This window comes from Plectropomus leopardus, chromosome 20 (assembly GCF_008729295.1).
Source record: "Plectropomus leopardus isolate mb chromosome 20, YSFRI_Pleo_2.0, whole genome shotgun sequence".
In the NCBI taxonomy this organism is placed as follows: Eukaryota; Metazoa; Chordata; class Actinopteri; order Perciformes; family Serranidae; genus Plectropomus; species Plectropomus leopardus.
In genome coordinates, this window is record NC_056482.1 from 20,064,355 (window position 1) to 20,088,805 (window position 24,451).

Below are 24,451 nucleotides of genomic sequence, written 5' to 3' on the forward strand. Positions count from 1 at the left end.
ACTAGGACGACTTTAAATGGGTAAAGACATATTTAGACAAGATGTGTGGCACCTCATTGAAGTGCCACAGTCAAATCTCTCATGAGGTTGATATAATAGTATTACAAAACTATTATACCAACCAAAAATGCCCCAAAACTGCCTTAAAATTATGTCCGCGTGCTGTGTCTATCTGTGTGTGTGTGTGTGTGTGTGTTTCCTTTTATTTAACACTGGTAAAGGACATGACATAAAGGACAAGATGGAAATGATATTTTAACATGTCAGAATATAAAATTTAAACTTCAATTTGTGCCTTTAACTTTGGTTGAAAATATATTTAATGTTGTACTGTAATTATACTGGTTAAGTTTGAAAAGTGTGTTATTCTCTTTTATAGTTTGTTCATTGACCAACTTGTTGAAAACACACTTTCACACACATATACACACACACACACACACAGGCAAACACACTTATCATTTTAGAGTTATAAAGAGCTGTTTAATGCTACAAAGGTTACTTTTTTAAAATTGAATTGTACTATGTAGTTCCTCATTTGATTTTTTTTTTTGTTTCAGTTGAACTGCTAGGGAAAAAAATATTTGCTGTCATCCAAACACTGCACTTAGTATCACAAAGACATGTAAATTCAGAACTGTTCAGTTTATATTATTTCTGTGCTCAATATAATTTTTTAAGAGTAATTTAGACAACAGTTATTTTATTTTCTAGTGATATTGAAGCATTTTAAAACCCAGTGCCTTATAGAAAGAAAAGAGAAAAGAAAAAAACATTTTGGTGTTTATCTATAAATTAGGTAATGGATACATTTAATTAAAAAGCATTTAATTTATGGTAAGTATTTCAATATGCACTTAAAATAGTTTAGTTTTTTTTTTGGGGACACCTTTAAGGTAGAATTAATGTAAGTCATTATCTAGCTATTTCTTGTGTGTGTGTATGTAAACTTTTTTATGGTAAAAAAAAACCAACAACACATAATCTTTTTCCTGCTTTTTTCCACACAGGTCATTCTACAAACAGTTTTCTTTTAAGTATGGACAAGACCCATCTTTCGAGCTCTAATGACATCATAATGACGAGCTCAACAGGCTCCTACCAGCAGGAACCCCTGACACCACCCAGACCCACCCATCTCCACTCCTCGTCCTCTTCCTTATCCTCCCCTTCTCCGTCCTCCTCCTCCTCACCCCTCAAGCCAAACCAGGTGGGCCAGGTCATCCTTTACGGTGTTCCCATTGTATCGCTAGTCATCGACAACAATGAGAGACTTTGCCTGGCACAGATTTCCAACACTCTCCTCAAAAACTACAGTTATAATGAGATTCATAATCGTCGCGTGGCACTGGGCATCACCTGTGTCCAGTGCACTCCGGTTCAGCTGGAGATCCTCCGTCGGGCTGGCGCCATGCCCATCTCGTCACGCCGCTGCGGCATGATCACCAAGCGTGAAGCTGAACGGCTCTGCAAGTCCTTCCTTGGAGAGAACGCACCACCGAAACTGCCCGACAACTTTGCCTTCGACGTGACACACGAGTGCGCCTGGGGCTGCCGTGGTAACTTCATCCCTGCACGCTACAACAGCTCCAGAGCCAAATGCATCAAGTGCTCCTTGTGCAACATGTACTTCTCTCCAAATAAGTTCATTTTCCATTCCCACCGCACTCCAGACGCCAAGTACACCCAGCCCGATGCTGCCAACTTTAACTCCTGGCGACGACATCTCAAACTCACTGACAAGCACCCGCCTGATGAGTTAGTCTTTGCGTGGGAAGATGTCAAAGCCATGTTTAACGGAGGCAGCCGGAAGAGAGCGCTACCCTCTTCAGCACATTGTCCCTCCATGGGTCCTATGAAGACTCTCCCAGGTTCAGTGGTGCCTCACATGATGGGACCAGACCTGGGTGCACAGAAAAGAGCTCGCTTTGACGACGAGGATGATCTGGATGGAGGCAGCTTGTCTCCCCGCAAGACACCACGTAGCTACCCCGTCATCCCCGTCCCAAGTAAAGGCTTTGGCATGCTGCAGAAGTTCCCTCCCACGTCACTCTTCCCCTCGCCGTACCCCTTCCCAGCATTTGGCCTTTGCCAGCAGAAAAAAGATGACAGTGATGTTTCTGGTGGGCAGAAAGGAACAGGTTTGTCGGGTCTTTTATGGCCAGGCCGCAAAGACACTTTTTATCCTCCTTTCTGCATGTTTTGGCCCCCGAGAGCAGCTGGAGGAATCCCTGTCCCTACCTACCTCCAGCCTCAGCCCAGCGCCCTCTCCTCCCTGGCAGACAACCCCTCTCTCAGGCAGGCCTTTTTGGATCTCTCAGACCCCAGCGAGCCTGGAGCAGTAGCTGGCAACGGAAATAGTGTCAGTGCAACCATGGCGCCCGGTAGTGGGACTACCACACCCAGATCTGGGCTGTTTGACCCGGAGTGCACAACAGTAACCCCTGACCTTCGCCCTGTGACGTCAGAAGGATGGCTCAAACTCCTGGACACCCCGACCCTCCAAACCAGGAAGCCAAGCTATGGCTCAGCCTTCCGACCTGTCATAAAAGACGCCGAGAGCATCGCCAAGCTCCATAACAATGGAGGAGGAGTTACTGGGGCAACAGAGGAGGATTTTGGGGTCGCCAGGTCAGACCGTCACCAGCGGCTATCTCCCAGCAGCAGCTGCAGTTACGGGAGTGAAAGCGGAGGCGATGGAGAAGTAGAGGGAGTTGAGAGTGAGGAGGAAGGGGAGGTGGATGTGGAGTCGTCGAAGCAAGAGGATGAGGAGGAGGGGAGCTTCACGAACAGGCCGCCACAGACTCAAACCAACCTGTACCTCCCTGCGTTGAGTGACAGTCACGGAGAGGAGAGGGGGAAGGAGAGAGGGAGTGGCGCCGCTGTGTATAACAGCACCTCCCCTCCCTCCTCCTCAGACCCCATCCAGCAGGAGTCCCCCAGCCTGCCTGCCTCCCCTACTGCCAGCCTGCCTCTCTCCAGCTCCACCCCGCCTCACCGAGAGGACCCAGCTTACAAAAACGTAAATATCCCCCCAGGCCACTTTAACTAATTATTATTTAAATGGTGCTGCAGTCAGGCAGCGATGTGATCTGCATAAGCAGATTGATAGGCTGGTTTCTCCCTGTAGAAATTGAAACAGTCACCCCACCCTGATCCCGGCTAATAGGCCCAGGTGTGGATTGTTTAACGGCCGCGGTGTGTTTGTTCTCCCTCTGTCACCCCAGCCTGTTAGGGCAGCTCTAATCTTTAACCTGTCGACTCCTGCATTAACCAGGCCTCTGAGAGAGTGGAGGAGGAGGGAGGTAGAATTATGAGGAGTATTTTAAAGCAGAACAAGTTAAATCATCCACTGAGTAACATACTGCAAATACATGTGACTGATTTTAGAGACGAGGACGGGAAAAAAGGGTTTAACTATGTTCTCTAAATTCAGTCATTATGAATAAATGATGCCATTGGCTGACAAAAAGACAGCACCAACCAGGGAGAATATATTTGCCAAATAATTAGTCAGTTTTATCAGAACATCAGAATAAAAGAGAAAACCTGTGTTGATATGAACAATATCCATCACATCAACTTTTTGAGACCTCGATTGACTTTTTTTGTGCTGTCTTCAGAACCAGTCAAACCTAGTGTAAATTGACTTACTCCCTTTTGAAAACATGGGAAAAAAGGCAATGAGCAGCTTGGCAAGAAGTGTTCTGCAAATTGTACGAACTTAGTAGAAAATTAGTTTAGAAAAGTCATTTTCATAACACTAGGAAAATATGTCCTCAATTTTATATTTTAAAATATTTTACAGAGTTATTATTATTTTAAACACTTTTTTGTGTTATTACTTTATTTATTTATTGCTATTTGTTACATATTTTTCTTGTACTTTTTTTGTGCAAATTTTTGGGTCATTTCTTCCTAAGTCGCTCATTGCCTTTTTCCCTATTTTTGTAATAAATCAAACCAATTTCAAAGAGCTAAATAATCAAAATATCAAAGACATCAGTCTGGCTTTACAGGACTTAATATACAATGCACAATAAGTATGTCGAATTCTTACCGACTATATTTTGTTTTCAGGTTCACAAAAATAGAGACGAAGGACTACCTGTTTACGCAACCAAAGACAACTCCAGCATTTCTGGTGAGCACAGACATTTTAATTTTGTGTTTTTAAACCTTTGTGTTCATATTTTCTGATGCACAGGTGAAGGAAGAAGTCTGTTAGAGTAAATTACACAATGCATAAAAGATACATCTTGAAAACATAGTTTTAGTATATACAAATATAATGAAAATATCAATTGTATGAAATGCTGTTCTCTTAAAAGTTAAAATATTTTTATAAAGCATTTGCAAAACCAAAATACAGTTTTTCTTTCATTTGCAATCTACAAAATAACTTTGTATGCTTTATTGTTTTCATGAGTTGGTTGACCCCATCTTCCACCCTACAGTTGTTTTACCATGTCTCGCTTTCATCAAATGTTTGAACAGGTTTTTACAATGTTTCATCAAACAGCATTACACGATCTATTTCAGCAAACTGTTACACACTATCTGTTTCATCAGACGTCCGAGTCAGTTGTATTATAGTATCTTTGTTTCATTTAGTGTCTGAGTGAGTGGTTTTATTGTGCCTCTGTGTCTCATATTCCTGTGACGTTTCATTTGCTCCTCTCATCTCCCACTCTGACCCTTTTTGCTGAAGAAAATGTCTTTGTGTGTGTGTGTGTATGTGTGTGTGTTTTGTGGTGCTGTGCTCACAACATGGCCCACGTACACACAAAGGATACACACCATGCACACACTTAGTTATCTCCATGTGTCCGGATAACCAGCTCAACCAATGGGCCTTACTGAAACTCTCTTTCTCTCTGTCATTCTCCATCTCATTTTCTCTCAGATGAAAACAAAGAGCAGAATACTTTCTTTCTGCCGGAGAGTGAGACGTCAGCGCCCGACTACTGGAGAGAAAGCTCAGGTACAAACACTCCCTTATGTTTTTTCTCGGTTTGTTGAAGACAGCAAACAACAACTTAATCAATGAAGAAAATACAACACAAATTAAAAAGGAAATGCAAAGTACTCCCAAAGGTATAATTGTTTTCGGATGGCGAAGTTAATTTCATTGATGCGTTTGGCTTTACTGTAGTGTAATTTGAATTTCACATCTAAGAGCAAATTGAAGGTATTGCGGTAGGTATTATTAGATTAAATCATGATCAAACATTTATATCAGAAAAAAAAACAGAACACAATTAACCTTGCAAATTAGAACTACAGTCACTTATCTAATATCATTCATTTGCAGTCTGACCTAAAAAATGTCGATGTGAGAATGTGAATATATCTGAATATATAGATATATATTTGATGGCATCAAAAGCTACAGTTTGTATATATATCTGTATATATTATATATCGTATCATATCGTATAGGCCTATATGCCCTGTGAATATTTCCATAAACACAGCAAAATTTTAAAACATGTTAGGCATGCCCAAAAGTCTAATTATTAGGATGACAAGGTTTAGTAACTTTAAATGAATTAATTAAATATTAATAATTTCATATTTGCATTTGGCTTTACTGTAGTGTCAGATGAGTTTCACATCACAGAGCAAATCAGAGATCTTTATAAAGTCAAAAATTTATGTCAAAAAATTTAAAAAACACAATTGATGCTTGTGAATACAGCTTGACTGTAAATATAAATGTAAGTTAGTAAATTGCAGGCACAATCTCCAATAATTTATGTAATGTCATTTATTTGCAGTCTTGCCTAAAAAATATCAATATGGGAAGGTATTTTAAAAATGAACACATTGTTTTACAGGTAAATGTAAATGTTATAATGGCATCAAAATCCACAGTTTGTAGCGTATCATTTCATTTCCGATTATTTCGTATCGTATCATATCGTATCGTATCGAATTGTATATAAACCCTTTGAATATATCCATTTATAAAACAAACAATGCTGATTTAAAAAAAACAAAAAACTCTCACTTGGAAATAGATAAAGACTTCATACACAAAAGTTACAATGGCATACCTTCTCCTTACACAAATGAGACTCCGTATACTTATAAACAGTGAGGGAAAGCTCCTCAGTCTTTAGCTTCATCCACCTCAATCTCCTCCTCCTCCTCTCAGACATGAGTTAAGGGATTCATATAAATACACAGAGATGAAACAGCAGTAGAAAGCTGCTCTGCCACCGCTCTGCCACGGCTGCTCTCTTTAGCGGCGCTGTCGCCAGGGCTGTTACTCTTAGGGGGGCCGTTATAGTTCAACAAGAAAACATCAGCTCAGAGATAAGCAGCAGTGCCGGCAATCTCCATCCTAGACCCATATCGCCGCCAACATAATTGCCTTTTTTTCCCCTCCTCAGCGCAAAAAAACCCTTTCCCGTTTGAAAAAGATCACAGCTTATTGCCTTTTTATATCAGTCAGGAAGACATTAAAAGTGCTTTATGACATCTGTGCCAACATTTATATCTACCCCCCCACCACCGCTCCCTCAACCCCTACACACACACACACACCGTAATGATCCCTGCGCATAATGTATAATGTATTTCGAAAAATTACACGAAACAAATTAAATGAGACCACCTTTCCCCTGATTGCCAAACGTCTCCCTGGGCGGTGGGAAGCTCTACGTGATTAGAAGGCCTGATTCCTCCGAGTCCCACCACCCCCCTCCACTGTCTTTAAACTCTCCCTCTGTTTCTAGGGAGAAAAAATAATCTAATTTTCCATTTATGTAATGCAAACCGCCTTGGCTTTGACTATTCACGGTTAATTGACTGTCAAACGAGGTTGTTATCCTCGGGCACTGTCTGCAAATTTGCTTGTCAAATGAGACAGAGAGAGGAGAGGAAAGGAGAGGAGGAGAGAGGAGAGGAGAGCTCTCTCTGCTCTAAATGAGAGAGAGAGAGAAGCATGGGGAGGCTTAAGGAGCCAGGATATGAAATGACTGGAGGAGAATATACATGTCGCGTCTGCTGGATCGCTTCATTTAAGACGCACGATGCCTCATTGTCACAATTCAGATGTTGGCGCAAACACACACATATACACAGATCAATATGGAAACTTTCAAACTGGTAAATTTGAAAAGAGCATGTGAGGGAGATGTTTAAAAAAAGGCAAATAGAATATGGTGAAATTTTGAAGCAACAAGTAGATTGCCTACAGCAGTAAGAGCGTAAAAAAGTGCACAGAGTAAAAAACACATCGTATGAAGTGCTGTGTAACTATGATAATAGTGTTTAACATGGATTTACAGTTGCTTTATCCTCATGCAGTTTTTATTGCCACTACTATTAGTCAAAACATACCATTGCAGATAATTATAATGCAACAGTGTGAGAGCACAGTAGTATTGGGCAAAATAGGTGGAATAGCCACTTTTCAGCACAGACCTTCGCTTCAGTTTTACAAGCAGCAAAACAGATTAAATCTAATTTCTGAACGTAAGTCGAGTTCTTTTGTTTTCTTAATAGAAAGCAATATGATCTGACAACCAAGAAGACACTGAATATGTCAGGGAGCGAGTGCAGTAAAGGTCTTCATTACTGCGGTCGAATTTGTTACCACAAACTTACACTGACATCTAGGGGACAAAGAGTGAACTACAGTGGTCCACAAGAGACTGACTGTGGTGAAGGACTGTTTGCGCTGTTAATGCAAAAAAAAAAACATGAAGATCCAATGAGAAAGGACAGATGGAAAACCACAACAAGATTTTGATTTGTGAGCGTGATATATGTTTCATATATATAATGCCTGATTTTATGGTAGAATGGGCTGAAACAACAAGTACTCTCTGTGCCAAATACAGTGATTTACTGTGACTATATCTATTAACTATGGCATATATAAGACACAAATTAGATATTAAGTCTCCCATGTTTTTTAGGTGATCAAAGCCAAGGTGCTGCCTCTCCTGTGCCGCTAAAGAAGGACGTGGAGAACATGGAGAAAGGTAAAGATTCTTGATTTGAATAACACAGGCTGAAGGTTAAAAAATTCCCATTCCTCTCAGTTGGACTGACCGTGAAATGCATGTTTTATGCTTTCATATCTCATTAATAACAACACTAACTAACGTTTGGAGACCAGATTTACCTGTCAGACCACAGACTATAGAAAGTGACAGCTTCACTTTTACCAAATATAGAAGTTGTCATTTGTATGATGTCATGGTGATTTATACTTTAACATAACATATTAAAGATAAATTTGGTGGCATTTATTTCTAATAAACAATCTATCCCCTTTTTATTTTCACCCTCCTATTTTCATTTCTCCTTCTTCTCCTCCTTCCTGCTCTTGCAGAGGAGCTCCAGAAGGTTCTGCTGGAGCAGATTGACTTCAGGAGGAGACTGGAGCAAGAGTTTCACGCTCTGAAAGGCACTTCACCATTTCCTGTCTTCCGTAAGTCTTTTATTTTTTTTTATTCACCTTGCTTTCCTTTTACATAATTTGAAGGGTGACTTCTCCTTCTCTGTCTGTCAGAAGTTTTTCCTTTTTTTTTTTTTTTGCATTTTCTCCTTTGTACCTTTTTCATTTTCCCCTTCTTTTCCCTGTTTTCCTAAGTCTCCTTCATTCATCATCAGCTGTATTATAATAACTGTACTTGCTCTCTTATCCAAATGATAGTACTACTCAGACTGATCATAGATTCTTATGATAATTTTAGATAATTTCCAAGACCAGATGAAACGAGAGCTCGCCTACAGAGAAGAGATGGTCCAACAGTTACAGATGGTAAGACTACTAATGACACAATCAGTGCTCAACACTGATGGAAAATAAATGTCATTGCTACGCCTTTAAACGACAGATAAAACACCCTTTTACAGATACATGAATTTAAAAAAGCCTCACTGTTGGCTATGAAAAGCAATCTTGGTAATGATTTTCAGAAACAATACAATTAAGACTAATTATGAAGCACTTTTCAGTAAAAATATAGTTACACATTTTGAACAGGAAAAGACGAAATCAAAACGCATGAGGAAATGTGACAATAACTACCCAATTAACACTACAATGACGCTAATATGCAGACATAAATATGAATTCTTCTGTAAACTATGTCTTAAAAGTAAAACAGAAAGACATCAATAGCACTCAAGTGGACATTTCCCCTATTGCTTATTTGTCAATCAGAAGACAGAGCGAATCATCTAGTTTGTCTTTCATGGGTGAGAAGTTCCTCAGCAGCCGTCTGAGTGTTTCCGTCCACATCAATCTCCGGAGCAGCTGGCAGACAGGCTGACAGACGGTGTTTGTCTTTGCTTTCTGACACATGCAACAACTGTACACGCTCGTATGCACATGATCGCAAACCCCACACGTGCACAAAACTGCACAAAGGAGAACGCCGCATTCATGTAACCACAAAGGCAGACGACTAAACAGCCATTCAGGCTAATTTATAAGCATACACGTGCACACTGAAGTGCATTTGCACACTAAAGTGCACGTGCATGCAACAAAAAAAAAAAGGATAAATTGACTAATGTGTCTAGAAGCAGCAGATGGATCTGTCTGAGCGTAATGACATATTCATTTAACCCAGACATTCAACAAAATTTTAGATTTATTGTGCCGTATTTAATTTCAGAATTTGGATTGGATATTAACCTAGACTTTACAATAACTTCTCTATTTTAAAGTATAGAATCTTAACATATTTACAGTAACTTCTTCTTGCCTATAGAAATTTGGGTTTTTGCATCAAAATAATGTTTTTAACTTCCACAGCATACATTATTTCAATAATAAATAATAATAATAATAATAATAATAATAATAATAAATTGCAATTTTGCATGATGTCTTGGTGTTGAAGAAAAACACCAAACCAGTCAAGTAGAGTTTTGCTGTGGCCTATTATTTGTCGGACACACGTAACTCAAAATGGTAAAACAAGCTATTTCGTGTGGAAAAAAAAAGAAGATATCTGTGTGTTGTCTCAAAGTTCAGAAGATCATAATCAAGAACATATACTGTATAGATTAAACTGTGATATTTATATGTGGCCAAATCGCATCTATTCAGAATTAATCTCATATTACTCTCTGTTGTTTCGCTCAGATTCCCTACGCAAACATCATCAGAAAAGAGAAGATCAGCTCCCATCTCAACAAGTAGCCAGAGGTGACTTTTTTTTTAATTATTTGATAATGTAGTTTAGCAATAGAAAAAAAAAGTCAGCCTAGGTAGGTGTCAGATGAGGATTTAAACATTTAATTATAACACAAAGCAGGTAGAATAAGTTCAGCAAAGTTTAATTGCCTTTGATATAGTTTTAATAGATTTTTAGAAGCTGGAGCACATTTAGGATTTGACAGTTTGCAGCTAGACAAGGCTGTAATCTCCACATTAAACTGCTTTTCTTTTACTTAAAGTGGTGATTCATGGCAAATTGAATTCAATTACTGTTTGGTGTTTAAGTTGCTTGAAAACTTACTATCCTGGTCCAGAAATTTATAGCTAAATCATTTTTCCGGCCAAGGACCCCTTAACTGAAATGAGACGGACCACGGACCCCCTACTACCTATATTGTATTAAATTTAGTAGCATTTGAGATAATTATCTGAATATTTTTGAATGTTCTCTCTTTGAGCTTGCCTGTAGCTGCCATGGCAACAAAACAAAACTTGAATTAAACTTTAATTAAACTCTCAAACAAGAATTTGGCAGCCCTCCTGTAGTAACTCTGTGGACCTCTTAGGGTTTCACGGACTCCCTGTTGATGACCCATGGTGTAAAGCATACAATTTCACATCCCAGCGGTTTTTACAAGGTTACCTCTAGCAGCAGCCTCTGGACCCATTTAATATTAACACCTATTAGTCTTTAAAAAACACTTAACCGTGTCATGACACTAATGTTGGTTTTGTGTTTGTTTATTGTTTTTGCAGGCTGAGTCAACCAAAGCCCATGTCAGATGAGGAAGCTGCGTGGATTTCTGTAAATTTCCCAAGAAGCAGAAAACAACAGTCACATGAAACTTATATAGCAGAGACACAAAGAGAGAGGAACACTATATAGTATATAAATACATTTCTTAGGCTTCCCATGGACTGTGATTTTTCTTCCTCTGCAGTACAACCTCTGTTAATAGCCCTGCACTTAAACTCTGTCTGGTAAGAACACACTTGGACCAGTTTGTACTGCAGCGGGGTGGCACGCTGGTCAAAGCTTCCCTGTTTCGTTTTCCCTGAGCCCAGTTTGTTTCCCAAACTGACTGAACTGAAGGGGCACAAACTGGAGACATCAGGCGAAACAGAATGACTCTTGGTCTTTCCTCATCACTGCTCTGGCAGTCAGACTCAAAGCTTTACCCAACCAGGACCAAAGTGACCACAACCTTTCTCGTCTTTTGTGAATTTTAGGGCTGTTGAAGACCACCAGGAAGGCAGGTGTAGACTTTGTTTAAAAACTTTGAACTTTTTTAAGCTCTCAAAAGATGAAGAGCAAAAGGAGAGAGTCAGACTGGGTGTTATTGTCCATGACTGCTGCTGGCCCAACTGTACATACACCAGACTGTGGTGGAGGACGGACTTCACAGTAGATTGTTGCTGTTGTTATTATTGCCGTTGTATCACAGAATGGGGATCCTAAAGAGAATTAAACAACCTTTATGTATTAGCAACATTTGATCCCAAAGGGATTATCCTTTATCATGTCCAGTTGTGTTAATTAACAAAAACAAACTTCAGCATTACCACAAAGGCCAGATGTTGGTGGTGATCTGATGCATCCACATTTATTCTGTTAGATATGCCTAACTTGAATATGCCAGATGAAGAACAAAAAAGGGGAAAATTAATAAAGTATTGGTGTTTGGGGTCGGGTTGCAACGGTATGAGATGTTCACAGTACGATAACCATCTTAGAAAATATTGCGGTTTCACAGTATCATGGTATAATAAAATTATTGTTTTTATCAGTAAGAATGACCCTTAAAGAAATTAAACCGGAAGGGTTATTTTTGGTTGAGCAAACACTTAATTTTCTGTCATTTAAACTTGAAACAATTTTTTAATAGAAAAAAGTCTCTCTCTTTTGAAAATAAATGTGAGATTTTCGGTACAGTTGCATTTCTTTTCAATACTGTGGATATGCAAATGTACACAGTATGATAACCATCAATTTTAACCTCACAGAATACCTTTAAACCAGTAGACTGCTGCAACCATAGTTTGGGGTTTTAAGCCCAAAGATGCAATCAGAGCAGTATTAATACATGCAGAAAAGAAACTAATTGTTTTTGCTTTAAAAAAGCTAATGTCCGGGCTGCCTTAAAAGTTACGTAAGTAAATGAATTTTAAAAAGTCATTTTGAGTTGATTTTGTAATGATTCAAATTGTCTTCTCAAAGTCAGTCAGTTCAACAATTTAAGGCAGCCTGCGCACTTACTTTTTGCTTTTTTAAAATTAAAACATATAGTTTCTTTTTAAGTTAGTGACACACAAGCAGTTCACACTCAATTAAAATGGTGCACTGACATAGCAGTTTGTACCCATAGTTTTAGTTAGTATTTGGGAGATTATAAGTGCACAAAAAACCCAACAGTATTATGATTTTACATTTTTACCTTTTATTTATATAAGAAGCATTTACCTCAAAACAACCTCCAGTGTCGCAGACACAGTTTTAATTTCTAAGCATAATGAACATCAGGAGAACCCTTTACTGAAAGGCCCCGAAGGTAGGCCTACTTTTTACCCTCCACCCAAATTTTTTAACCATCATCCACTGGCTTCACCTCTTCAGATAGTGAAATGACATTTAAAGGCCAGTTCCGTATACTTCTTTGCTTTCCACATGAGTGTTTTGGGCCACAAGGAGCAAAAGACTGGAGTTTGTCAGTTTGTAAATCTCCCTGTAAATGATTCCACCTGACTGTATAAAATGTCAAACGTGAGAATACTGAACCTCACAGTCAGTCTATCTATATGTGTTTGTTTGTTTATTTATTTGAGTACTGGGGTCCAAGACCCTGATTGTGAGAATATTATTTATGAAAATGGTAAAAGAAAAAGAAAGCAACATGTTGATGATGATGATGGTGCAGTCACGTGTATGTCAGAGAGAATAAAAATGAGAAATCACCCACCTTGTTTATAGAATGCAGTGAATGAATGGATAAAGCTGTCATCTACTGAGAGGAATGTTACTGTTATAAACTGTCAATGCAGATGTATTTAAATATGTTCTTGTAGTTTCTCTACTATTTATGTGTAAATTAAAGGTCTATACAATAACCAGAATGTTTTTTGTGATTAGGTATATTTGCTGTTATGGAAATTAAATTCCTCTACACTGTTAAAAAAAAATAAAACTATTTGTTTTAACTTTAAAAAAAGTTAGTGTGCAGACTGCCTTGAATTTTCAAGTCGACTAAAAATTACCTCAACTTTTCTTCTCAAATTTAATCAATTTAGAATTTTAAGACTGCCCAGGCATAAACTTTCTAAGTTGATACAAATCATTTACTTTTTTACCATATTTTTTACTTTTATATATATATATATATATATATATATATATAGATAGATAGATAGATAGATATAGATATAGATAGAGATAGATAGATAGAGAGAGAGAGAGAGAGAGAGAGAGAGAGAGAGAGAGAGAGAGAGACAGAATGGGGATCCTAAAGAGAAACCACCTTTATGTATGTAACAAATGTACATTTGTACATTTATGTAACAAAAACAAACTTCCCTGTGATCACATCAACATTACCACCAATGTTAGATGTCTATTGTTATTATTATTATTATTATTATTATTTTATTATTATTATTTATTTATTTATTTATTTATTTATTTATTTATTTATTTATTTTTTGATTTTATTTTATTTTTATTTATTTATTTTCAATAAATAAATTGAAAGAAACGTCCCCTTGTCCATAGTTCAGGAGAGCGTTCACGTGTACTGGGCATTACTGGAGATGTCCTTTACTTCTGTTGCACGACCTCCGCTGCCTGTTTACGGCATCTGCATCTCTGGGAGTGGTGGACGAAGAAGAAGGAGGAGGAGAAGAAGAAATTGCCAGCATGGCGTTCACACTGTACTCTCTCATCCAGACCGCTATTCTGTGCACTAATGCAGTCGCTGTGCTGCACGAAGAAAGATTTCTCAGCAAGTGTAAGTATTCTGCCACATCTTATGCAACACGTATCATGCATTTATCTGAAATAACGACGCTAAAAGAAGCCAGGTTAGCTGCCTGTGTAACGTCAGCACACGAAGCTAACAGACATGTTGAGATTTTTGATGAGATCATTGAGGTATGTTTATTAGAGACATGTTTAATGTGGAATAAGACGATTTTGCTGTTTTGTGAGTTACTCAAGTGACAATTAAAGGGAAAAAAATGGATGTGCGGGGTTTAAAAAGGGTTGTATTGTATGCTGTTTCCACAGAGGACCACTTTTTCAATGAGTGGTTTGAGTAATGCTTCTAACTGTTAAAAAAGGCAAAAAAAAATTGCAGATTGAAATTCAGTCAGTGTCAGGAATGCAGCATAAGGAAACTGATGCTGATCCAGGTGTTAAAGGGTTAAGTGCTATTGCCTGGGATTTTTTTCATGATGTCATGATGCCTTTTGATTTTTTTTAAACTCCTCATATATTTAAAAAAAATCATGTTTGCTTTCTCCTAATTGTATTTTTGTCTTCCCCTCATCCTCCTCTCTGTTCCCATCTACTTGTCCTTCCTTTTCGTCTCTTTCTGTCTGTCTGCAGTTGGCTGGGGTGTCGATCAGGGAGTTGGAGGTTTTGGGGATGATCCAGGAATCAAAGCCCAGATTCTCACCCTCATCCGCTCAGTCCGGACTGTCATGAGAGGTTAGAAAGCTAGTCTTCTTATTTTCCTCAGAGAAGAAAATTGATTCAGTCTTCTGCAAGCAGAGGAAATATTGAGAAAAAGTCATTAAGTAAAGGGATACGATATTTTCAGGATACCATAGTCACAATACAATAGGCTATTATTGCGATTTTAAATGTTTTGTAATAGGCTGAGTATTGCTATAACATATGTTGTGATTTATTACTTCTTTTCAATTGGAATTATTTCTCCAAAGGAAAGAAAAGGCAACAATAAAGTTGAAAACTGTAACAACTGAAATTATTTGTATTGCAGCAAAGTGTTTGTAGTGGCTTGCCTGTACTGAAACAATATTGTTACACAAAGTATTACCATATTGTGATATTCTTCTTCTTCTGCTTCTTATTATGTGTTACAAAATATTGCAATTCTATCGATTCAGCCCCACCCCTAATATTCAGTAGAATGGCGTATCCCTTGAAATTAGTAGTCACTTATCATATATTATAAATATATTCTTTTTTTTCAGTAGCTCACCGTAGGTAAAAAAAAGATTTTTTATTTTTCTCTATTTGATAAAATGAACCAAATTTCTCACGAGTCTGTGTTCAATTTTGTTGTTATACAAATTAGCCACACAAGAACCTTCATAAATAAAAACTGTATGAAATCATCAAATATAATGTTTTAAATCAGGATATATTTAATGGTACAATACTTAAACTTACTAAACTTTATGTACATGACAATCTTAGCTCAGTATCCAAAAAGCACAAAGCTTTGATAACCAGCTTTAGTATTTAGAGAAGCATTTTGCAGTTTGCTAACTTGTTCTGTTTTGTTTCCACAGTTCCTTTGATTATAGTGAATTCGGCCTGCATTGTCCTCTTGTTACTGTTTGGTTGACAGCAGTATGCCGAGTGCCAAAAAGGAGCCAGAGAACCAGACGTGCCAAGGAATAAACACAAACAAAAACACACAAACACACAGAAATATCTGCCGTTCAAAGACTTCTGTCTTTGCCTATCATTGGCAATGAAGGAATTAACCCATCAGGCTGGCATGGAAATAGGAAGATTCCCCTCGACCTGTCACCTGGTCACTGGTGTAAACCTAAAACCAGAATGAACTCTAACCTAACCTGCTCGTCAGTGTGATACAAAAAGGACAAAATGAAAAGATTTCTTGCTACACCACACTTGACCATGACTCTCTCTTTAGCCAAACTTTTGTTTTGTGCTGCACAGAGTGTAATCATCCTTGTCTTTACACTTTGAGAGAGATTGGATTTAGAGATTTAAAGGTTCAGTATGCAAATCTGAAGAAGGACAGTCAATTTATGAGTCTCATTTCATGCAATACCTTTCAGTGATTTTGGGTTGTCAGTCAGACTGAACCACCAACCCAAAATGTTGGCATTCGACAGCCTGGGAATGAGACTCAAAAATCAACTTCTCCAGAATGACATACTGTTTGATATGTGTCATTTGTTTTCTCATGATGTTATAAATGAGAAATTGTAACAAAGTGTTGTCAGCAGTAGGGCTGGACAACATGTAAATATTTATTATGTGCTATTATATCTCTATCCAGGGCTATTGCTTCCTTTTTGGGGAGTGGGAGGAGTTTCTGAAACCGGATGAAAGTTACACCATTTTTTTTAAGGTTACCTCCAGTTTGTATTTTCGACTTCAGTATGATTGTGTATTTTTTTTGTTCTTAAATATAAAACTTTACTCAGAAACAATATTGCAGCCATTTGTCAAGGAAATTACATTTACCGGAAATAAAATGAAACTGTAAAAATAATAAAATGTGATTGATACATAACAGTACATATTATATGACTGTCAGTGTGTGGTCTTTTGTGCCAAAAAAGCTAAATTGCTCAAATTCTTCACTTTTAAGCCTGGTTAGTTGAGCCTTATGTTAAACTGTATACACCCGCAGCACCTGGGAACTGACGGACTAAAGAATTCAGGACTATTTAGGGACATTTTGGTGGAGAAGAGGTGTTAGTGACTGCTGTCTCATCTGTTGCAGTGAAGGAAATCTAAAACCTGTCTGGTGTTTCATAAGGACATTGTCTCAGTATCACATTTCTTTGTTGTCCGTTCTTATTAATGTGTAAAAATGTTCAGCAATTTATCTGTCTGTAAGAATGAGGTCAAATGTGTGTTGAATCTAGATTCTAATAAAAAAATGCCAAACACGACTCAAAACAAAGCACCTTTGTAGTGTTTACAAAAACTTTTAGATGGTAATTAATTTATTTTCCATTTGAGCAAAGTGGAAACTAATTTATTGCAGTATCTCTGCACCTCTGTTCTGTGTAAATATTGACTTGTCTCTTCCATGTTTTTCCATCTATCTGTGCTCCATTTCATTAAAAATCCCCATATGTTGTGAGTTATCACCACTTCCTCTCCCCTAATCTCCACAAACATTTTTATTAACATTAATGTAGTTTTGATTCTGAATACGTGCGACAGGCAGTGAGAAAAGGGGAAAAGGAGATCTGCTGGAATTAGAAGCATATGGTTATCAGGAGGATTTGCACCATAAAGCCACTTTGATCTGTGATTAGTTGGAGTTTAGCTGTGGGTTCACAGTCAAATCTGTAAGCGATCATACATGAATATGTAGCTCCACTTCACAGGTCAGGATATGTGGTGTTTGGGTGCCTGGGTGCTTGGTCATAAATCATTACAATATGTTTTGACTGGTTAGTTTTTAAGGTTTTTGTTTAATTTCGAAAAAGACAAGCTCAATATTTATTAACTAGGGATCAAGTATGTCTTTAAAAAAAATATTAAAGTTAAAAATTCTTAAAAATGTGGGAATTAGGATTTTATGAATCATTTTAAACTAGCTTTAAATTGTAAAATGCCAAAATAATTGATAACATCTATTTTATAATTATATAATTATAATAATAATTCTATATAAAATAATAATAATTTACTAGATGCCTCGTGCATTAATATTGTCAAAGAAAGACTTGATATTTGTTACAATAAATATTCTTCAATTTTGGTTACTATAAAATTGGTTTTAAATTTAATTCCAAGTGGCATCAAAAATATGTAAAAGTCTTCAATCTAACTTGCCATAAGCTGTCAAAGCCTGTATATAGTTGCTTTTATGGAATAAATCTAAATAATTACTTTAAAGGAAAAAAAAGGGAAGGCTAGTGGTTGGAAACTTTAAGTATGTCCTGGCAGCTGCTGGTTCCAACAATTGAATAAAACTAAAATTAAAAGAAATCCGTAATCTAACTGCAGCTTTATGGGATTCACTAATACAAAACTGTGGAAAGGAGACAACGAAAGCACCAAAACAGAAAAATAAAAAGGTTACGAGGAGAGAGAGAGAGACATCAGAAACAAAACATGACACGAAAGCAGCAGGTTTTTAATAAGGGATTAAAAACATGGTTCTGATTTAGATATTTTGTCTTAACAAAGACATTTATACTGTGAGATTAGATTTCTAACATTATATTTTTCTCTGTTGATGAGCTGCACAATATTTTTTGTTAAAAACAAAACAAAAATTAAAAACTACAACTACACTGGGAAAACATGTTATTCACTGGAGGTATATGAAAAGAGGATTTGATCAGTGTTGTCTGGCACCACGCAGAGAGAAGGTTTTTATGGTTTTGATAATACCTCACCCCATATTAAATCTATCTGAATGTCCTGAAAGACCCACTAATGCGATACATCTGTTGGTTGTTAGTGGGATGAGACACATATGTTTTTTTATTATTCTAATGAGTGATTAAGTGGTTAGAGATAACCCTCTTATCTGATTATAGTAAATTAAAAAAAAAAAAAAAAAACAATAATGGAGATAAGGGAGAGTGATGTATAAAAAAGTGAGTGTTATTATTTTTTCCCATAAAAGTAAAAAAGGAAAAAAGAAAACAACAAAAAACTTATAAAACACTTAAAAGATAAAGGAATTGTGGGGGGTAAAAAAGTCGTTTGAGCTGCAGGGGGCAGCACTGAGCTCTCAGAGACTATCACACACGTGACACCAGCGAAGAAGTAGTCGTCAGCAGGAAGTGGAACAGTGGAACTGTTTTCTAAGGTTAGCTGTGCAGTTTGCTCACTCACCAAACATTTACACTTTGTTCACTTATTGTACAGTTTGTGCGGCTAAAACCGCAACATCTTGTATCAGCAACGAGGTCTGTCATCTTGCGGAAATAAAAAGTTCAAGTTTGAGACTAAATAAACGCCACTTTAGCTGTGAAGCATTCGTGTGTGCAGTGATGTTGATGGTTTTTAGACTAATGCAGGTGCCCTGCTGCTGTACATCTGTACATTATGTAGCGTTTGATGAGTACTTGATATAGTAATAATACTGTTGTAGTTTGAGAGGTGCTAGTCCAGTAAATACATCAGTTTGTTACAGCTGAGGTTGGTAAAATAACAACGTTTTTCTGCAGCTGTGTTTTCCAACACTTCATTGGAGCTGCATTGCATACACTGGGTTTAATATCATTTTCACTGCAAATATTTCAACATGTCACAGTAAGAAAAGCAACAGTGTGACAACAGTTCATGAGCAGTGATTGACAGCTGTGTTTGAATCCTCGGCTCTGTTTGGTTGTTTTTTCAGAGCTGTGGTGGATTCTAGCCAAAGACACCAGAACATGTTTTTTCTTCCTCGTGGACTTCTGTGTTTATGTAGTGACAGTTTCAGCAAATTTGACAAAAGTTCTTTGCATGAAAAGGACCAACAACAGCTTTAAAATCCAACTGCTATATTTGATATTTGAGATTCTTTGAGAACTTTGTGATCTCCAATTTAAACTTAGGTTCTAGGTATTTGAACATCTTTTCTTCACACAACATGAGGTCATTATAAACTACATGAATGAGAACATTAGATACCCTTCCAGTTTCACGTATTGAGCAAGAAAATAAAATGACAATTATATGAATAACATGATTGTAGTAATATTATATCTTCCTCTCTTTTTTTCTTGCTGTATAAAGTATAAATCCATAAAACAGCTTGAAGAAACACTTAACAGTGGCTGTTATTAAATACTAACATCTTATAAAGTGCCACAAAGTCACCCAGAAACTCAATATTAAGAATTGTGAAGTTTGTTAAATTGCAGCTCATTTTTTCTTTTAACATTCTGCCACACACAAACATGCAGAAAAATAAGCTTATTCTCAGCTTGGCACTTTCCTCACAGCACGCTCTCCTGTTATCAGTTGAGCTAAATACAAATAATAGATTCATGACCTACAAGCTGTTTGTGTGTGTGCCTGTGTGTGTTTAAGCTATTTTGGGTGAGTAGTAAGAGCATTAATTGTACCCTCACATTGATAACTACATGACAGAAATCCAAGCATGTCTAAATAATAGGGGATCACACAGTCGAATAGCAGTAAAATACAATCCGAAAATCTGTAGTCCAGGCAGGACGCCATCAGTTCTGGGGACAAACCGGTCAATAATCTGCTCAGTTTGTCCTGATGGTTTGAGCAACGCAGTAATCTGATCAATTCTGCCGCTGCCTATGTGAATTATGATAATGAATGTATAATCTCTAAAATAATATATTATTATGAAAGAAAAAGCTTTTTTTTTAACTGAGTAAAGCTCCATTTACAGTGGACCCTGGTCATATTTAGAGGTTAAGAAAATCCTAATCGGAGGCCGCGCTCCAAGCAGCTCTTATCTAACAGCATATTTGTTGGCTGCAGGTTTTTGGCTGTTTTATGTTCATTCAATGTGATTGAAAGTAAAATTACACAAACCCAGTGATAAGGAAGATTATTATTACTCTTTTCAAATATGTGAATTTCGATAAACAGTCGATAAACTGCCAGCAAAATATCTGCTGGCAGACATATCTATTATGTTATAGACTGTAAGTGTGCACCGCTGTTTTTAAGAGTTTCAGATAAGCATGAGATAATATGAGAATCATAATATAATATGGAATCAAACCCAGCCCGCTGCAAAGGCCTCGGCATATGGAGTGCATGAGGTGAGCTAGAGGCTGCCTCATATGTCACAACGTTAATGGGAATGCTTAATTTTGAATTTTATTTTAACTGAAACAAACAAACAGAGATTAATGATGTGATTTTTGCTGGGGTTTGTACCAAGAAAGGTAGTTCCCTTATGTTTTGATTTGTAGGCAAGGGCATCTCTGTTTCATTTTTTCATGGTATATTGTGACACATTTAACCTTTATTAAAAAATTGTCATATTGCAATTTCAATAATGCAAATGAGTGTGCCATCCTAATGATAACCCTGAAATGATTCTAACTGGCAATATTTTCATGATTATCATAAAAAATATGCTTGAAACATTTAAAAATGAACTAAAACACACTTGAATCACTTGATGTTACATTTTGTTAAAAAATATTTTTATTGCATCAAAGATAGGACACATCTTTTTCTAGTGAATATCCTCTTCAGTGAAAAATTTAAAATGCCAGGCTTTTCACCTATGTGAAATAGCATCATGTCTTTGGCAATGTAAAGTGCCAACACTTGATTAACCCTTTGAAACCTGAGAAATTCTGCTTGATGTCTTTAAAAATCATGGGAAGAATGAAATGAGCAGGGAAAGCAGAATGACTCCCAGATTAGTAAGAAATTAGTAAAAAGTACCATAAATTAACCTGAACATTTGAAAGAAATTTCTTGCAATTTGTAGAATACCTTACCATGTAGCCTATTACCTTTTTCCCCATGTTTTTAAAAGAAATCACCAATTTGCTCACTGTTAAAATATTTAAATATTTGTAAAATACATCTGAAAGCAGCACAAGGAACACAATATCACTCCAGGTTTCAGAGAATTAAGATATTTAGGGTTTTGTCGAGGCTGGTGTGCATGCATCCTTTTTTTGCGGAGAAATTCACCATAAATGACCTACTGTGGGTGTTTTGTATCCTGGTCTGCAATAAATTTGTATATCGTCCCCTCCCCAGTGTCAAATGAAATGTGAGTTCCAAAGCAGGACCCTGTGTCATCATATCCACATGTCACGGCATCTCTTTACATTGTAAAACATTGTTTATCACGTCCTCCTCTGCAGGTCTCCAGCATGGCGGGTAGACGGGCTCTGAAGGCCGTGCTCATTGACCTCAGTGGTACGTTACATATCGAGGACACAGCAGTCCCCGGGGCACAGGACGCCCTTAACAGGTAAGAAACTGCCCTCAAACCAGGGAAGAGTCACTGCGTGAATGAAATAGAACTGAACAGTGTGATTTTAATTGCAAGATGTTTGGGTCTGTGTTGTGTTGCTGTCAGGTTACGGCAGGCATCTGTAGCTGTGAAGTTTGTGACCAACACAACAAAGGAGAGTAAGAGGAACTTACTGGAACGACTGCAACGTCTCAACTTCGACCTCCAGGTAAGACATCAAAGTCACTTTTAATTGAGGGCAGACAATGTCACAGTAATTGAGTTGTGAAAATTCATGAGGTGATTCATAAAATATCAGCACTCGAAGTGATTCTTTTGTTGTTTCTGACCTCTGGAGACACACATTTTACCTGACTTTAAAAAATAACTTTCCTCTGCAGGAAAAAGAGATCTTCACTTCGCTGAGTGCAGCAAGGAGTTTGTTAGAGAAGAAACAACACAGGCCGCTGCTGCTGGTGGAGGACAGCGCACTGGAAGACTTCTCTGGTACGGAGTTGTGAGTATGCATGTGTCTGTGCATGAGAGAGTGAGAGATCGTGTCCATTTGGAGGATTAATTGCTTTTAGTTAGATTTGATGTTCTGAAACCTGTTTCTTTTTGCAACCAAATCAAACTGTTGTTCATCAATCTGAATATTTCTACTTCTGGATAAAAATCTTGTTTATCCATTCCAATCTGACTATTTATTAGTTTGATTTTATCCACCTTTTTTTAGGGCTTGTCAGTGTTACCTAAACCCAAACAGTGACATTATTCAACCTGTAGTGTAGCCATCAATTTGTTTTTCACTGGGATGAATAAAGTATTGCATGATTATCGTTATCACAGCTGCAAAGATTTACCTCACTGGACAATCTACAGTGTATATTTCTACATTACATGTATCACTTAACCATTTAGTTGTTAAAACAACAGTGACAACTGCCTATATTATGAGAGGTAAAATTGTTCATTTATTGTGACCAATACTGGAAAACCCCAAAATAATCACTATAAAATCATGTAAGACAAAGAAAAACAACTCTTTGCATTTATGACTCTGTATTTCTTTTACCGACTTACCAACTTGTGAAAAGAATATTAGATCAAAATTAAAACTTATTGACTAACCCTACTATATGTTTGTCCTTACATTTCCAGGTATTGACACGTCAGAGCCAAACGCTGTCGTCATTGGACTTGCTCCTGATCACTTCAACTATCAAATGCTCAACAAGGCCTTCAGGTAGGAAACTCATTCATAAGACAACAGCTTTTTTTCATTTTTATTTTGTACTGGTATGACAAAGCAAAATTGATTTTTTAATTTGCCTTTTAACTTTTATCTTATTGTGCTTTATTTGGGTCCAGGTGAAATTTCATTCTGTGAAAATGTGTAAAAAAAGTATTTTCAGTCCTTTTTCTTCTTTTTTTTTGACAAATGCAGTGAGACCTCCTAATCATGTGTTATTCTCCTCAGAATGATTCTGGATGGAGCTCCTCTCATCGCCATCCATAAGGCTCGGTACTACAAACGGAAGGATGGTTTGGCTCTCGGCCCCGGGCCCTTTGTGACGGGACTTGAGTATGCCACAGACTGTAAAGCTATTGTGGTGGGAAAGCCGGAAAAGGCTTTTTTCACACAGGTTAGAAATGATTAATTATCTGTGCTTCCACAAAGAGAAAAGGCTTTTGTATTTTTCAGAAAGTTCTCTTTTTCAAATGTTTGTATTTATTTTTTTTTATTTAATGACTGAATCAGTTTCAAGGTTATTAAGTTTGATAAATCTTTAAGGCCTCTCTTCTCATTTTCTTGTGTTTGTTCTCTTCAAATAGGCTCTGTCTGATTTGGGATGTAGCCCCAATGAAGCTGTCATGATAGGAGATGTAAGTATGTTGACTTACTGATTTTCTTAATTTTTCGTTTCATGCACACAAGTGTCCAACCCTCATAGGGTTTACAAGACATCAGCAGAACAGTTTCAGTTGTCGAATATTTCATTACTTTTCATTGCGGACATAACTTTGAACAAACTACTCTGCTTCCTGAGTGTCTTATGCACATAGGGATTTTGTCCTTAGTTTAAATTATGATTAACATAAAATTTGACAATGTAGCTGCTATTTATGTGAAATTTGTGAGTGTATTTTCAGTGGTGATGTATTAACAGCAAGATGTCAATTGTTAGTGGAGAGCCTCATCTAGGCTGGAGTGAGTTCATTTCTATATCAACTGGTCTTAGGACAAACCTCAGACCTGTCACTAAAAATACATTTCTTTTAAAATATCCTATGATAATCAATGAGAATTTTTGTGGAACATACCTCAGTTGTTGTTATTCTATACAAAATATTAACAAGCTTGTAGATAACAATTTTCAATTTGACCCCCCCCCCC

At 37.2% G+C, this 24,451-nt stretch overlaps 3 protein-coding genes across 3 annotated transcripts; all 3 read left to right on the forward strand.

Annotated features, from left to right (window-relative positions):
• Nucleotides 1–1,039: 1,039 nt before the first annotated feature.
• skor2 (SKI family transcriptional corepressor 2) lies at nt 1,040–11,025 on the forward strand. Its single transcript, XM_042509929.1, has 8 exons — nt 1,040–3,022; nt 4,081–4,144; nt 4,907–4,984; nt 7,932–7,997; nt 8,351–8,449; nt 8,715–8,782; nt 10,118–10,180; nt 10,949–11,025. The coding sequence occupies exons 1-7, from the start codon at nt 1,040–1,042 to the stop codon at nt 10,172–10,174; spliced, it is 2,415 nt and encodes an 804-aa protein (XP_042365863.1). The 3' UTR covers nt 10,175–10,180; nt 10,949–11,025.
• Nucleotides 11,026–14,082: 3,057 nt separating this feature from the next.
• On the forward strand, nt 14,083–17,087 carry ier3ip1 (immediate early response 3 interacting protein 1). Its single transcript, XM_042509505.1, has 3 exons — nt 14,083–14,190; nt 14,790–14,891; nt 15,722–17,087. Exons 1-3 carry the CDS (start codon nt 14,100–14,102, stop codon nt 15,775–15,777), a joined length of 249 nt encoding a protein of 82 aa, XP_042365439.1. The 5' UTR covers nt 14,083–14,099; the 3' UTR covers nt 15,778–17,087.
• Nucleotides 17,088–18,963: 1,876 nt separating this feature from the next.
• Nucleotides 18,964–23,961, forward strand: hdhd2 (haloacid dehalogenase-like hydrolase domain containing 2). Its single transcript, XM_042509693.1, has 7 exons — nt 18,964–18,969; nt 21,962–22,071; nt 22,180–22,282; nt 22,455–22,560; nt 23,215–23,299; nt 23,534–23,699; nt 23,890–23,961. The coding sequence occupies exons 2-7, from the start codon at nt 21,971–21,973 to the stop codon at nt 23,959–23,961; spliced, it is 633 nt and encodes a 210-aa protein (XP_042365627.1). The 5' UTR covers nt 18,964–18,969; nt 21,962–21,970.
• The last annotated feature ends 490 nt before the right edge of the window (nt 23,962–24,451 follow it).